This window comes from Herpailurus yagouaroundi, unplaced genomic scaffold, assembly GCF_014898765.1.
Source record: "Herpailurus yagouaroundi ecotype Mexico unplaced genomic scaffold, PumYag 67938, whole genome shotgun sequence".
NCBI classification, from domain to species: domain Eukaryota; kingdom Metazoa; phylum Chordata; class Mammalia; order Carnivora; family Felidae; genus Herpailurus; species Herpailurus yagouaroundi.
In genome coordinates, this window is record NW_024420728.1 from 1 (window position 1) to 16646 (window position 16646).

At 36.3% G+C, this 16646-nt stretch overlaps 1 protein-coding gene across 1 annotated transcript; it reads right to left on the reverse strand.

The window, feature by feature from the left end:
• Positions 1–2775: 2775 nt before the first annotated feature.
• LOC121026267 (olfactory receptor 6C4-like) lies at positions 2776–3714 on the reverse strand. The gene has a single exon (XM_040469129.1). It carries the CDS (start codon positions 3712–3714, stop codon positions 2776–2778), a length of 939 nt encoding a protein of 312 aa, XP_040325063.1.
• Positions 3715–16646: the final 12932 nt, after the last annotated feature.

Genomic DNA, 16646 nt, shown 5'->3' on the forward strand with positions numbered 1-16646 from the left:
CTTATCCATCATCCCTTTCATGGATCGTGCCTTCCATGCGGTATCTAAAAGATCTTTGCCAGGGCATCTGAGGGGCTCAGTTGGTTGAGCTTCCAACTTGGGCTCAGGTCATGCTCTCACGGTTTGTGGGTATGAGCACTGCATTCAGCTCTGTGCTGACAGCTCAGGGCCTGGAGCCAGCTTCAGATTCTGTCTCTGTCTCTCTCTTCCCCTCCCCTGCTCATGCAATGTCTTTATGTCTTTCTCTCTTTCTCTCTCTCTCTCAAATATAAACATTAAAAATTAAAAAAAAAATCATTGCTAAACTCAGAGTCATCTAGGTTTGCTGTGTGCTATTTCTTTCAGAGTTTTAGAGATTTGCCTTGCATACATAGGTCCACAATCCATGTTAAGTTCATTTTTGTGAAGGATGTAAAGTCTGTGCACGGGCAGAATCACATGAGAAGGAACTGAAACCTGTGTTAGCTCTTGTTGCCTCTCAGCTCACATTTACTGGTATCCTACGAAAAGCTTGGGCGCTTTGCCATGGAGCTAAACAGAGATACCCAGATCTGGTGTTGGAGAAGATGAAAAGCAATCCAGGTGACAACGGAAAGATTGCAAGCATGGCAGCTGTGTCCTACAACAAAATAAACCAGCAGTTAAACAACAACCTCTGTGAGCCACAGAATGCCTTCTGCTTCACTCCGTTCTCCAAATATCCCAAATAATCTCTCTGGTGGTCCACTAAAACAGGAAATAAACAGGAAAGGGAAATCCGAGGGCAATAGTTCAGCCTAGCCAAGTGGAAACATTACGAAGACTGCAGACGTGTATTGCCAGAGTGCCTAAAGAAACGTTTGAAGTTCATTATCCTGATTTAGGTAATGGTTTGACACATGTATACATGTGTCAAACCTCAAGTTACAAACTGTATTGGTCCCACTTTATTGTGCATGAATTATAACTCCATAAAATTGTAAAATTAAACAAAATAAGGAAACAAAACAAAGCAAAGCAAAACAAAACAAAACAAAACAAAACAAAACAAAACAGAATAGCAACAAAACCTGCAACCCAGCCTGAACTCAACTCGGATTCTAATTGAACTAAGAGACTCAATAATGATTCCGTCTTATTATTCCTCTGGATGTCCTAGGACTCCCCCGCCCTGTTTCCTAATTGACTGCCGTTTTGTTTGTTTGTTTGTTTGTTTTTCTATCTTCTGCACATGTTCAGCAACTTCAGCATAATGTTCCTAGATTTGTGGTTGTTTGGTTGTCTGATTTACTTTTATATTTTAATTAAATGGGGGTAACAGAATTTTACGTATTTTAAAAGTAATTACCTCTGTCAAAAAAGTGTTCCACCACATAGCATTGTTTGATCTGTCTTTTGAAATTGAGCAACCACCATAACACGAGATAATGTTTTGGATGACTATGATTGATGTACTACTGATGATGTAGAAACAACAAATTCTTGAGTGAACTAACGAGTCAGTTACCCGTCAATCTGAATAGCTAAGTTTCAAACTTCCTCACTTGCCAACAACTACATGTCAGGAATTTAGGTGATTTTTCAGACGAAACTAACAGGTGCTACATTTTCAATCATCTTTCTCCCCCTTGGTGTCCCAGGGCACTCTTAGTATCTCTGCTACTTAGTAGATGCTCCATTATTAGATGGATGAGTCAAGATTCAAGAGTACAGATTTAACAATATGTTTTAATAAAAAGTATTTTGTTGATACCTCCAGGGCCCCGTTTTCTTCATCAGTACATGGAAAGAAACATGCATAGCTTCTTTAAATTTTAAAATTACCCGTACTATGGGTCTGGCCCAGGCTTTCTGAAAAAAATTAATATGGATAAGAAATGTTTAGAAAATATCGGCTTGTGATGGACACCCTGCCTGAGGACATCAGATTATAAAATGTAAAGTTTAGCATCAACTTAGAAAGAAGATGATTTCAGCTTATGAAATTGTTAACATCATATATGCTGTCCAAATAATTTTATTTCATATTCTTGTGAAACGGAACCAGAACAATGACTAGGCACAACATTAATTTGTAGGAATTTGCTATAATGATATATTGCTAAGTAACTGAAATTTGAATCATCCCTTTCCCTCTTTTGTGGATTCACTCGGTGTTTAATGTGTGTATAAATCATTACTATTTTCCTATCAGTTTGAAAATAAGTAGATATTGATTTTCTCTTCTTCACATCTATCTTTCTTACCCCAAACATTGAGTAGCCTAGTGTTTCAGTAAGTGATTATTGTGGAAACACTAAACTTAAATCTGAATAGTATAATTACGAAATAACCAACTTTATGTTAATTAACCGATGTATTATTGAAGCTATTATCCACAAACTAAAGTAGATTTCTTCTGGGTGTATATTTAATGATTCAATTTCCAAGTATAGAGATGGGACACCATGTGGGAGAGGATAAGAAAAGTTCAGTTGTAAAAAACTAACAATTAGAATTCATCCTCCCAATTCTAACTTTCTCCCAAATCCTTTCCTTAAAAGTGAGGTACAAATAAGGAAAAATAGCATGAAAGCATTAGAAGATACACACACATATATACACTCACAGGCCTTTAAAACTTTTAAGAAATAAAGTCCTGTTAAAATAGGCTTCATTAAATAGATAGCTTTACTGTTTTGGTGTTCAGGTAGGACTATTGATGGCATATTATAGAAAACGTTGTAATATACAATAATATACATCTACAAACGTTTATTCGTTATTTAGTATTTATTATTATTATGAGCCTCAGCTTTATTTTCTTGAAAAAGCTGTTACTTTGCTGACCATATCTTTGAAGGCTACTTTCACTTGCTTATTCCTGAGGGTATAGATGAAAGGGTTCAACAGAGGGGCAACTGATGTATTTAAAACAGCCACGCCCTTATTAAAAGTTTCTGCATCCTTAACAGAAGGATTTATGTACATAAAGATACAACTTCCATAAGAAAGTGAGACCACAATCATATGAGAGGAACATGTAGAAAAAGCTTTTTTTCTCTGTTGAACAGAGGGGATTCTCAGAATTGTCCTGATAATGTACGTGTAGGAAAGGATCACTAGCACCAAGGTGAAGATGAGGGTGACTGCAGCCAAGATGAACTCCATCACTTCTATGAAATGTGTGTCTGAACAAGCTAGATGCAACAGTACAGTATAGTCACAGCAGTAATGATTGATGATGTTGGATGCACAGAAAGGCAGCTGGAGAGTCATTATATGAGGCCCAATGACAACCAAAAAACCAGAGAGCCAGGAACACAAGACAAGTTGAATGCAGAGTCTCCTGCTCATTACAGTTGTATAGTGTAGGGGTTTGCAAATGGCAACGTAGCGGTCAAAGGACATGGCAGCTAGAAGATAAAACTCGGTTGCTCCCAGAAGGATGGCAAAAAAATACTGAGTGAAACAAGCAGCAAAGGAGATAGTCCTGTCTCCAGTTCCAATGTTGACTAGCATTTTGGGAACAAAGACAGAGGTAAAAGATATTTCCAGAATGGAAAAATTCCGGAGGAAGAAATACATAGGAGTCTGGAGGCGATAATCCAGCGTGGTCAGAATGATGATGGTCAAGTTTCCCATGATGCTTAAGACGTAAGTTAGCAGCAGAAAAAGGAAAAGCACAGCCTGAAGCTCAGTGTCAGCTGTCAGTCCAAGAAGAATGAACTCTATCACTGATGTCTGGTTGCCCATCACTAGCTTCACGCAAATTAAGAGAGAAAACTATAATAACGACAAAGGTTGGAATAAAATGAAATGTTCCAGATTTTTATTGAAACATAAAATCCAGGTAAAAAAAAATGGAGGGAAACCTTAAAACTCTGAATCCTTCTCTAGCCCTCGTTTTAAAACTGACATATCTTTTAAGGAAATGTTAACACGATTTCTTATTTTACTTCACAATTAACAAAGTTCCTCCTTCTTAGGCTCATACTCAATTAGTTCTCCTAAATTGTATTCATATTCATTTCTCATCACTTTTCAATTCATTCTCATTTAGATTTGCCTTCTGAATCTATTTTGATTTTCCTCTCTAAGTTATTAGATGCTGTCTGTCACATATATATAGACAAATCTAAAACAAATTTAGAGTAGGGTTATTTGAATTAAATAAATTTCTTAAATTAGCCTTTTAACTCTCAGCTTATTAGCCAACAAAGTAAATACAAATGAAGGTATGAACTATAGGAATAAAATTGAACTTGGCTGTTTCCTTCATTTTGCCGTTCTGTATTTTTTCTTATTTATTTCTGTTTTGTCATTTTGAATAATAATTCTCTGTATCTGCTGAAGCTCTAAGCCTGGATTGACTCTTCTCTTAATTCTTAATAAAGTGTTTGCAATTCATATGACTTATAGTTAGTTCCTGGGTCATGGCAAAAATCTAATACAATGCTGTCACATAGGGGCGCCTGGGTGGCTCAGTGGGTTAAGCATCTGACTTTGGCTCGGGTCATGATCTCACAGTTCATGGGTTTGAGCCCTGCATGAGGCTCTGTGCTGACAGCTTGGAGCTTTGAGCCTGCTTAGGATTCTGTGTCTCCCTCTCTCTCTGCCCCTCCCCCGCTCGCACTCTGTCTCTCTCTGTCTTGAAATTAAATAAATGTTAAATAAAGGTGTTTAATGCTATCACAATTTAATACAGATATATGGACTAGTCAGTACTTGGGGAAGCATTAAATTAAAATAATCTCACTAATTGTGAGAATTGTGTGAGTTTTCAGCATATTACAGTTCCTTAATTATCCGTTCAAATTCAACTCTTCATACAACTTTAACAATTGCAATCAATAATAACTCTTTCTTCCCCTTCTGTATTAAAATTTACCAAAATAACACTTGGTCATAAAGCCCAATTATTTTCCAGTTATATCAAGTATGTACACTTTGTCTGTACGACTTTAACACAAGTCTATTGCTCAAAGAATAGGCTCTTATTTCTCCCATATCTTTTATACAGAGATGTGAAAATTGTACAGATTTGGTAAAAACTTTAACGTAAATTTTGTTGAAGTAATAAGAGAATAAGGTTTATTAGCTCCTTTTCTATAAAATTATTTATATTCATGGTTTTTAATTTTTTTAAATTTAAATTTGATTTAGTTAGCATATAGTGCAATATATTGGTTTCAGGAGGAGAATTCCGTGATTCATCCATTTTTTGACTTCTTTAGATTCATAGCCCTGTTTTCTTAAATGCTATAGTTACTATACATATAAAAATTCCACCGAAGCTTATGCATATAGCTCCTCAGAATTATCTTTTAGTATTTTTCATCATCAGACACAAAGAAATATTACTAAGAATTCTTTTCTCTACTCAAAAAATTATGAAATTACTTTCATTTTAACAACTGTTTTACACAGGTTGATAATTTTTATATGACCCCATGTAATGAGTTAGTAATAGTCACACATTATATATTTCTATCAAGGTAAAAATTCCAGAAGTATTTAATACGGACAAAAGAAGAGTTTTGCCAACTTGGGAAGGCTGATTGTCTAGAATTATATGGGAAAATTTTAGTGTTCCTAACACAAGTTTAATCAGTTTGCACTTGTGTAGATAACTGTCTTTTGTGTTAAATACTTCCATATTAACAAATTTAAAAGTTATAATATGCTACACACTTATAGGTGTTATTGAAAATTCAGTTATGTTATTGATAATTAGATTAATACACCAATAATATAAATTTCACTGTTAGTTGAAATAATGGCTTTCTATGGCTCCATGAATTATGTTGATTACTTTCTAATGGGTACAAATAAGTGAATATAGGTAATTAAAAATGCGCACAAATAATGAGTTTTGCAAAAATATTTTATATGCAGAGAATATTAGGGCACACCTATTCTACCATGCCAACATAGCTCATTAGACTGTAATATTGCCAAACTAGTTGAAATAAATCTTGGGGATTTGAACGATTGGTAATGATTTTCTGTGTCTACATGAAAATAGCTAATGTGTCAGAAAATTTGGAGACATGGATGTTAAGCTTCCCGTTTTAGATCCTAACTATTAATTAAAACTTATTTTCTAACAGTATTCAAGCAATTGTATTTGCTAAGGAACATTAATATTCTGAAATTTCCATTGTGTAAGTAATCAGTTTTTTGACAAAGTGAAAACTTTGTCCATTATTCCCACATAATAGAAACACTTCATGGGATTAATGAGTGAGTGTTCAAAAATGAGTGTGAAACCATTTAATTATTAGGAAGTGGCCTCATCATCTATCAAATAAAAGATGAACACAATGAGAATTTGTATATAAACAGAAAAATTTATATCAAACATTTCTGTCAGCAAAATAAAAGATGATACTCCTTTATAATAAAGATTCATGATATTTACAGAAAAATTGTATATATACCATATGTGGTATATACATAGTCATATGTATATATGATCAAATAATAAATACTTGACCCAAACAAGATTTATCTGGCAAAAATATATATATTTACTCAAAGACTTACTGCTGGTACAGTGATTTTTTTAAGAGGTTTATTTGTAGTTGAAAAGATGTGGAAGAGCTTTCCCTAAAATTTTGAGATAAATTTAGTTATGAATGTCTTCTCCAAAGTAAAATCATTTCTACAATTAATTGTATGTAAGTGTCGTGTTTAGCCTCTGTCTCCTTCTGTGGTGGACCTGTTTGCTAGTTTATGAAGCATTCAGGAGGAAAGTTCAGAAACTTGAGTCCATGGGAAGTAGGAGAGGGCTTAGTGGAAAAACAGAAGAAAGTGTGATTTGATTTCCTTTAAGCTCTAATTCTGTGAGTATGGTGTAACACTTTCTGCTGAATGTATGTGTATATGCTAACCTGTCATATTTAAATTTTTTTAATGTTTATTTATTTCTGAGACAGAGAGAGACAGAGCATGAGTGGGGGAAGGGCAGAGAGAGAGGGAGACACAGAATCCGAAGCAGGCTCCAGGCTCTGAGCTGTCAGCACAGAGCCCGACGACTCAGGGCTGGAACTCACAAACTGTGAGATCATGACCTGAGCCAAAGTCGGTCGCCCAACCGACTGAGCCACCCAGGCGCCCCCAAAACTGTCATATTTTAATTTTTTTAGCTGTATCTGTTTAAATCAATCAAAACATTGCTTAAAAAGAATGTATATGCAGTTGTATCACCAAGCAAAATGAAAGGTAGACAGCAAATTAATAGACTGTACGTGTCTAGTTAAATGCAGCCATCACCAACCCTCTCCTACCTCAAACAGGTGAATCACTTCTGCCTTAGTTTCAAATCAGCTCCTTCCATGGCTAAATCAGAGAATATAAAGGCTTAGGACCCACTGGGAAATGGTCCCTGGGTCACCAGAATTTGATTGCTTCAGAATGCTGAGGAATGCCTGGCTTTTTGTCCCAACAAAGATCTGTCAAATTAGCAGGTAAAAAGAAGAAACAAAGTATGTAAGCAGATTGAAATCCCCTGCCAAGTCTTCCTTGCCATTCCCTTGCTCTTAGAATTTATCTCCCTATTTTTCTTACTCATTTTGGTCTGTGTGAATGGACATCTTGCTATTCCTTTGTCATCCAGGCCCATGGTCAACTCAAAGCCTTTGCAATGGCTGTTGCATCTTTCTGTGATGTTCTTTCTCCAGACATTACCTGACTAGCACCCTCATGTCCCTGAGATCTCAGAATTGGGGCATGCCTCAGGGGAAGCTTCCCTGATTATACTATCCAAGATGCCCACTACTCAATCACTGTCTAACACCTTAACTGGCTTGATATTTTATGCCCAGTAGATTTTTTGGTGTTCCTCACACCACTCTTAAATTCTATTATTTATTTCCTATGTGTTTATTGTCTTCTATCCTCACTAAACTGTAAGCTCAACTAACTGAAGGACTTTATTTAGTGCTGAATCTCTGGGACTTATGAAAATGACTAGCACGTATTTGGAATCCTAGAGATATGTATTAATTGAATCTTGTTTTTCACCGGAACCTTATGTAATAGCAATTTTCCATAGGCTTGAGCTCTCCCAACATATCATTTGCCTTCATCTATTATAAGGGATCCAATGTCTTTGAAACAACAATTCCTTTTCTCCAAAGATACTTCATACAGAAAAAGATATGATTGACACGTCAAAAGTGTTAACAGACTTCATATAAATATTTGATTTATATTAAATATTTCAAATAAACTGATCTGAAAGGCCCTCCTAAGTGTTCAGTTAAGGAAATAGATTTCACTATAACATATCCCACTCAAGGGATAACATTAAAGGAAATTTGTAGTTCTTCCTGAAGGCTAATCGTGATTAATATTTCTGATTAAATGATGAGGATACACATGCAAATATCACAGACCAAATAGTTAACAATTTTTCAGGCAAAGAAAGCACACAAAAAAATGGAATGTTAAGATTGCACAATTAACATTTTTTAATGTTTTTATTTATTCTTTTTTTTTTTTTTCTGAGAGAGAGAGAGGTAGAGTATGAGTGGGGGAAGGGCAGAGAGAGAGAGGTAGACACAGAATCCAAAGCAGGCCCCAGGCTCTGAGCTGTCCCCACGGAGCCCAATATGAGGCTCGAACTCATGACTGCCAGATCATTACCTGAGCTGAAGTCCAATGCTTAACCCACAGAGCCATCCAGGGACCCCAAGATTGCACAATTAAATAAAACGTCACCTTTATAATTCTTTTCCTAACTTGATCTTATGTTTTAAAGTTATATAGGGGCGCCTGCGTGGCTCAGTCAGTTAAGGATCTGACTCTTGATTTCTGCTCAGGTCATGATCTCGCAGTTTGTGAGATGAAGCTCCCTGTTGGGGGTTTGTGCTGACAGTGTGGGGCCTGCTTGGGATTCTCTCTCTCTCTCTCTCTCTCTCTCTCTCTCTCTCTCTCTCTCTGTCTCTGCCCCTCCTTCACTCATGCTCTCTCTCTCTCTCTCTCTCTCTCAAATTAAAAAACATTTTTAAAAATCTTTAAAAAAATTAAAAATTGTATAGAATCCCAGTCAAAAATTATGCAGACGGTTCTTCTAATCTCCAATTCACATGTGCAAACCTTCAGTATAAAGTCAATTTATTGCTGAGAAAAATGTCCAACCAAACTTATGTTAAAAAAAATCAGGTGGGGCGCCTGGGTGGCTAGTCAGTTAAGTGTCTGACTTCAGTTCAGGTCATGATCTCGCAGTTCGTGAGTTCGAGCCCAGTGTAGGGCTCTGTTCTGACAGCTTGGAGCCTGGAGCCTGCTTTGGATTCTGTGTCTTCCTCCCTATCTGCTCCTCCCCCCACCCCTCTCTCTCTCATTCTCTCTCAAAAAGAAATAAACATTAAACATTTTTTTTACATAATTAAAAAATCAGATGTATAAAATAAGCACTGTATAAAATAATTGCACAAAATAAAAATTTTATAATATACATTCAGTTTACATACACACACATATATGTGTATGTATGTGTGTGTGTGTGTGTATGTGTGTGCATATATATATATATATATATATATATATAGACAAGAGAAAATTAAAGATATGTAGATAGGTAGATTGATAGAACATGTATATATGCTAAATATACCCATGCGTCAAAATGATTTTAATCAATAAAAGCCTTTTATGTGCAAAATGGAAATAAGAAAAAAAGTTGTAGGGGTGGCTGCGTGGTTCAGTGGTTTAAGCATCCGACTTTTGATTTTGGCTCAGGTCATGATCTCACAGTTTGTGAGTTTGAGCTCTTCATCGGGCTCTGCGCTGACAGTGAGGAACCTGATTGGGATTCTCTCTCTCTCCATCTCTGTCCCTTCCTCTCTCTCTCTCTCTCCCTCTCAAAGTAAATGAATAAAAACAATATTGTATGCAATGTGAACTTCTTCCAGATAGCCACTAATTGCTTGCCTGACACCACACTGTCACACACATAGTAATGTTAATGATTCCAATATTTTCTCAGGAAACCAGGCCAGTTTCACTCTGAAACCTCTCTTTGACTCATATACGCATAAATACAATGCTTTCATCCTTTGATATATTATCTCTTCGTGCAACTTCTTTAGCACTTAATCTAGCCTTGTGAAGTAACTACTGAATCCCTCCAATTCTTTAATGATAACTCATCTTTTTATATTCTCTTTGCCCTTTCTTTGAATGTAAGCCATATGGGTGCTGCCAACCATTTCTCAAGTATGTCTTTCATTGAAATACTTTGCTGTATAAAACTCTGCTTCAACGCTCATATTCCTTGTAATGCCTTATATGAGAAATAGGTACTAACTTCTCTATATGCTTAAGCAAGTTTTTGGCAACAACCATTTTATGATATATTGGGGGGTGTGTGTGTGTGTCTGTGTGTGCGTGCGCGCGCACATGCGCGCGCCAATATCTATATAGACATATAGATATGTATTCCCTGCAGGAAGGAAATAGCATGATACCTTTGCTGAGTAAATATTTGTTGAGGATTTATTCAAGCCAAATTAAGTGTCTAAATTACATACTCCGTTTTATTGAGACATAATTGATTTGTAATAAATTTCACATGTTTAAAGTATACAGTTTGATAAATTTTGAGATCTGTCATAAACCTATGAAGACTTCACCACAGTCAAGATAACCCTAAATTGTCTCATACCCCTTTTAATCCTTGCCTTGCAACCCACCCTACACTCTCACACAGAAGATCAGTTCGCTGGGAAAGAATTTATCAGTTTTGCAGCTGTGTGAGTGTTATTCCAAACAAGAAGAAACAAAGGGCCCATTTTTACCAACTGCCAACTCTAAGTTCTCCAATTAAGCATTATAAGCATAAAGGTATTCAGATATTCTCTTTCCTTTGCATGTTTTCCACATATACCCAACATCGTGGCATTACCATTTTTTCTGTAGATGTTAAATATAGCATATAGCCTATGTTAGTTATAGCTATGCTTAGTCGATGTTTCATTATACACCTCAGTGAGTAAATGGGTGCTTTATGTTCTAACAGATAATTTATAGGGACTATACTGAGAGCTGTGGTATCTAGGGGCAGTATGTTCTAACTGCAGCTAGAGTTCATGCTGCGATCAATGTAGTGATGAGATCCAAAAGGCAAATGGAAATCTAAGCCAGGCAAAAGATTCCAAGAAGAGGATAGAAAACAATATTGGAATATTGAGAATGGAGAGACAGACAAATGAATGCAGAGAGATTTCAATAAATCACGTGGGTAAATAGAAAGGTAAGTAGGAGAAACTGGATGCAATACATGGTTAACATTTACAACTTCTCTGCACCATGCTTTATACTGGGAAAAATTTAGAGTCAAGGGATTGTCTGGAATTAGTCATGAATCTTTTATCGCTTTGCCATTTCTACATAACAAAGCTCCCTGAAATTTAGTGTCTGAAAACAACAAGCATTATTACTGTTCATGAGTCTCTGGTTCAGCTAGGCACTTCTGCTGATATGGACTGGGTTCTCCCACTTCCTGGGGAATCAACTGGCTCTAAGCTAGTCTAGGATGGCCTCGGTAGAGATGAATCAGTTTTACTTCAATAGATGTCTGTCCCAGCAGACTAGCCTTGGTTTGCTCTCATGAGAATTGTGCGGGTACAAGAGAAGGAGAGAGAGAGAGAGAGAGAGAGAGAGAGAGAGAAAGAGGAATGCATGCTTGGCTTCTTGATACTGACACTCTGAGTTGTCACAACATTCCTTCTGTCACATCTCTTTGCAAAAGCAAGTCACAGGTCTAGGCTAGATTCAAAGGATGAGAAGCAGACATTTTCCTGCTGAGTGGAGCTGTGGAGTCACAGAGCAAAAGACATGGCCATTTTCCTATCCATCCACCACACCAGCTCATGAAGAATCACCTAATCACTCTCTTTTTTTTTTTTTTTTTCTGCTCTGAACTTCATTATCCTAATCACTTTAAAAGCCGTTTTGACCATATTGGTCTCCCAGGGCTGCCATAACAAATTACAAACCCGGTGGCTTAAAACAACAGAAATGTATTCTTTCACAATTCAGGAGGCCAGATCTGGTGGCTCTGAGGAACATGTGTTTCTTCTAGCTTCTGGTGGTGGCCAACAGTCCTCGGTACCCCTGGCGAGATCTCTCCAGCTTCTGTCTCCATCTTTACATGGCTGTTGGTCCTGTGGATCTGTGGATCTTTGCGTCTCTTAATCTCTCCTTAAATAGTGACAATAGTCATTGGATTTAGGGCCACTCCAATCTAGTATAACTCTATCTTCACCTGATTACACGTGTAAATGCCCTATTCCAAATAAAGTCACATTCACACATACCCACTTTTAGGACTTCAACTTACCTCTGTGGGGGACACAATTCGTTTCACAACAGTGATGATATGTATCGTGTGGAGTATGCTGAAGAGATATCAAGTATCCTGATTACCATTAAAAACATAAGCCTATAAATTCATAAAATATAGAAAAGCCCAATCTATAGACAAGTATATAAGAAATGGAGAAAAAGTCAACTAGCATTAGAAAAGCTTCCCTCACTTCCTTTTTGGCCTTCCCTATGGTACCTGGTCAAACACAAGGCATGCTTCTTTTTCAACTTAAAGTGAACTTCCTTTTGCAAATTGATCCATGAACGTTTTTACCCTGTCTCCGACCACTTTGCCGTTTATAAGCCATACATTACTCTTTATTGTTGTCAAATGTTTTATTTCACACGATTTTAGAACTTGCTCCTTTATAGAGGATCAAAGTGAGTTTCAAAGAGTTTCTGTCTTGACCAAGGTCAACAAGATAGTTAATGAAAGAATCAGCAATGACATCTAGGCTTTTATTTCTATTTTCAACTTTCACTAGTTTTGCCTTTCCCCATTTTATCGAGATATAATTGACATATACCACCATATAAGTTTAAGGTATACAGAATAATGTCTTGACATACACATATGACACACTGATTACCACAACAGATTCGGTTAACATCAATCACCTCATACAGTTACAATTTTTTGTCCTTATGATGAGACAGTTTAGGCTCTACCTGCTTAGCGACTCTCAAATTGTCCATACTGCGGAATGAACTGCAGTCTAGTTGCTGTACATTGCATCTCCAGTGCTTATTTATCTTATCACTGGAAGTTTACACCTTTTGATCCCCTTTGCCTATTTCCAACCCCTACCCCCTGCCTCTGCTAACAACAAACATCATCTCTTTTTCTCTGAGCATTTGTTAGATTTCAAATATAAGTGATTTCAGACAGCGTTTGTCTTTACCTGCCTGACATATTTTACTTAGCATAATGGTCTCAAGGTCCATCCATGTTATCACAAATGGCAGGACTTCCTTCTTTTTTATGGACGCATAGCATTCCATTGCATATACATGTACACACACACACATACATAGACACACACAGTTTCTTTATCCATGCATTTGTCATGGATCCTTCAATTGTTTCCACATCCTGGCTCTTGTAAGTAATGCTGCAGTGAACATGGGAATGCATATATCTCTTCCACATAGTGATTTCATTTCCATTGGATATGTATCCAGAAGTGGAATTGCTAGGTCATATGGTGGTTCTCCTTTTAATTTTTTTGAGGAAACTTCATACTGTGTTCCATAGTGGCCGTTCCAATTTACATTTCCACAACAGTGCACGAGGGTTCCCTTTTATCCACATCCTCTACAGTATTTGGTATCTCTTCTCTTTTTTGATGATAGCCACTCGAACAAGTCCAAGGTGATATCTCATTGTGATTTGAATTTGCATTTCCCTGATGATTAGTGACTTTTAGCACCTTTTCACGAACTTCTTGGCCATGTGGATATCTTCTTTGGAAAAATGTCTATTCAGGTCCTCTGCCCATTTTTAAGTTGGATTATTTGGAGTTTTAGGCTACTGAATTGAATGAGTTCTTTATATATTTTGGCTATTAATCCCCTACCAAGTATATAATTTGCAAATATTGTCTCCAATTCTATAGATTTTTTTTTCATTTTGCTGATTGTTTCTTTTGCTGTGCAAAAGCTGTCTATTTTGATACAGTCCCACTTGTTCATTATTTATTTGTTGCTTTTGCTTGAAGCATTCTATCCAGAAGTCATTGCTAGAACCCATGTCAAGAAGTATTTTCCCGGGCCGCCTGGGTGGCGCAGTCGGTTAAGCGTCTGACTTCAGCCAGGTCACGATCTCGCAGTCCGTGAGTTCGAGCCCCGCGTCAGGCTCTGGGCTGATGGCTCAGAGCCTGGAGCCTGTTTCCGATTCTGTGTCTCCCTCTCTCTGCCCCTCCCCTATTCATGCTCTGTCTCTCTCTGTCCCAAAAATAAATAAATGTTGAAAAAAAAAATTTAAAAAAAAAAGAAGTATTTTCCCTGTTTTCATCTATGAGTTTTATGGTTTCATGTCTTACACTTAAAACTTGAATTTGAGTTAATCATTGTGAGTGGTGTCAGACAACGGTCTTCTTTCATTTACGTGTGAATATCCAATTTTCCAACATAATTTATTGAAGTGACTCTTTTCTCTAGCTGCACTGTGTACATGAGGGACTGATTTCCACTCATGGTAGGCTCAGGACCAGACATCTGTGGAGACAACAGAGAGGACCTGTAATCATGAAGGGAACCCAGACCTGGCTGTCTATCAAATCCCAGCAAAGGAGCTCTCCTATAGTGAGTGGACTTAAATGAGAACCTAGACATTTGGATCCCTTTGCTAAATCTTTTTTAAAAATGCCCAATTCAAATGAATGCAATATTTCTTCCTGATTTTGCTTTCTAGCTCTTACAGTTTTTTTCACAGAAATTCATAGAAAACAATGCCTTTATGTTACATAATGTAATTTTTTTTTGTTTTTATCTTATTGATACTCTCATCCTATACACAGGGTATATGTAAGTAATATAGGAAGGTATTCTGATTGAAAGTAGTTTCACAAAACTTAAGTATAGAGAGTAAAATATAAAGGTACTATATTGAGGTGTTGAATTCAAAACTTCTGTTTAAGAAATTAAGGGTTTACAAGAGAGCATATTTCCAGCCATTTATCTATTCATTTTCATACATGTTTTTACTCATTTAGGTTTGAAAAGCATAATCCAATGATCAGGCAGATAAAATCCATGGAAACCAAAACTAACAGAATCTCCTTTCCGTAACCTCAGTGTAGTTTTACAGGAAATTATAAATAGGAGAACATACCTAGAACCACAAGGTGAATTTTCTTTTCCTTGCTGGTCTTCTAGACGTTCTATAATTCCAAATTGGTGATGGAATAGGCAGTATTTTTATTCTGACTAGAGACCATAGGGATTGTATTCACTGCACAGCTTAATTAGAAATCCCAGGCGGGATTTCTTTGGAAATAACAACAATGAACATTTGATGTAAATTTGGTTTTCATTTTTGAATACATTTTCCAGAGATGATCTTTGCTTTTGGTTCCATAATAAAGTTTCAAGTTGTAAAACAAAATGTTTGTAATGGATTTTCATCATGCAATTAAAATATTGGATTTATGAATGTTCACCATAGCAGTCTTCTTTAAGTTCCTCAAATATTCAGTGACTGTTCAGGTATTTGTGATATTATAGGCACAGTGCAGGGCAGAAAGAAGTCTCCATAACACCACAGATGGCTTTAACTTTATTTATTATCTGTTTGTGGATTAACAACTGAAATAAATAGGCCTGAACAGGGAAATTGCAAATTTTAATACAGCTAATTAACATAATATGTCAAAAATGTGTTTTCTGCACTGTCTTCAGAAACAAAAAAATCCGTTCATTCTGAGGGATCCTCATTCTTCAAACATAACAAATTTTCTTTTTACTTTGTTTTTTCAGTTTTATGGAGCTATAATTGAAAAGTAAAATTGTATATATTTAAGGCATACAATATGAAAATTACATATTTGTATGCATTTTAAATAAATAACCACAGTTAGGATAATGAACACACACATCACCACAAATTGTCATCATTTTGTGTGGGGATAACAATGCTTAGAATATGCTGTGTTAGCAAAGTTCAAGTATACAATGCAGTGTTATTAACTATAGTCATAATGCTGTATATTACATCCCCAGAAGTTATTCGTCTTAAAACTGAACACTTTGATCAACATCTCTCCATTTCTCCCACTCCCTAACTCATTCTACTCTCTGTGTCTATGAGTTTATTTTTGTTTTTGGACTCCACACAATTGAGAATATTAGTATTTGTCTCTTTGTTTCTGGCTTGTTTCATTTAGCATAATGCCCTCTAGGTCATTCAATGTTGTCACAAATGGTAGGATTTCCTTTATTATGGCTGAATAATATCCCCCTTTGACTTGGTCTTAAAAGTGACTTTTCTGGATTTGACACTGAAAGCACAGGCAAGAAAAGCAAAAATAAACATGCGGGACTACATCAAATGAAAAAGTTTCTGTGCAGTAAAGACAGCTAAGAGCATGAACCGACTGAAGTATTTATGAGAAAATAGAAATCAGGAAGTGAAAGAAAACAAAAAGAGCATAGCATCATCCACTCTAGTTTCATCACATTGTTGCAAATGGCAAGATTTAATTCTTTTTGATCACCAAGTAATATTCCATTGCATATGTACACCACATCTTCTTTATCCATTCATCAGTAGATGGACATTTGGGCTCTTTCCATAATTTGGTTATTGTTGATAG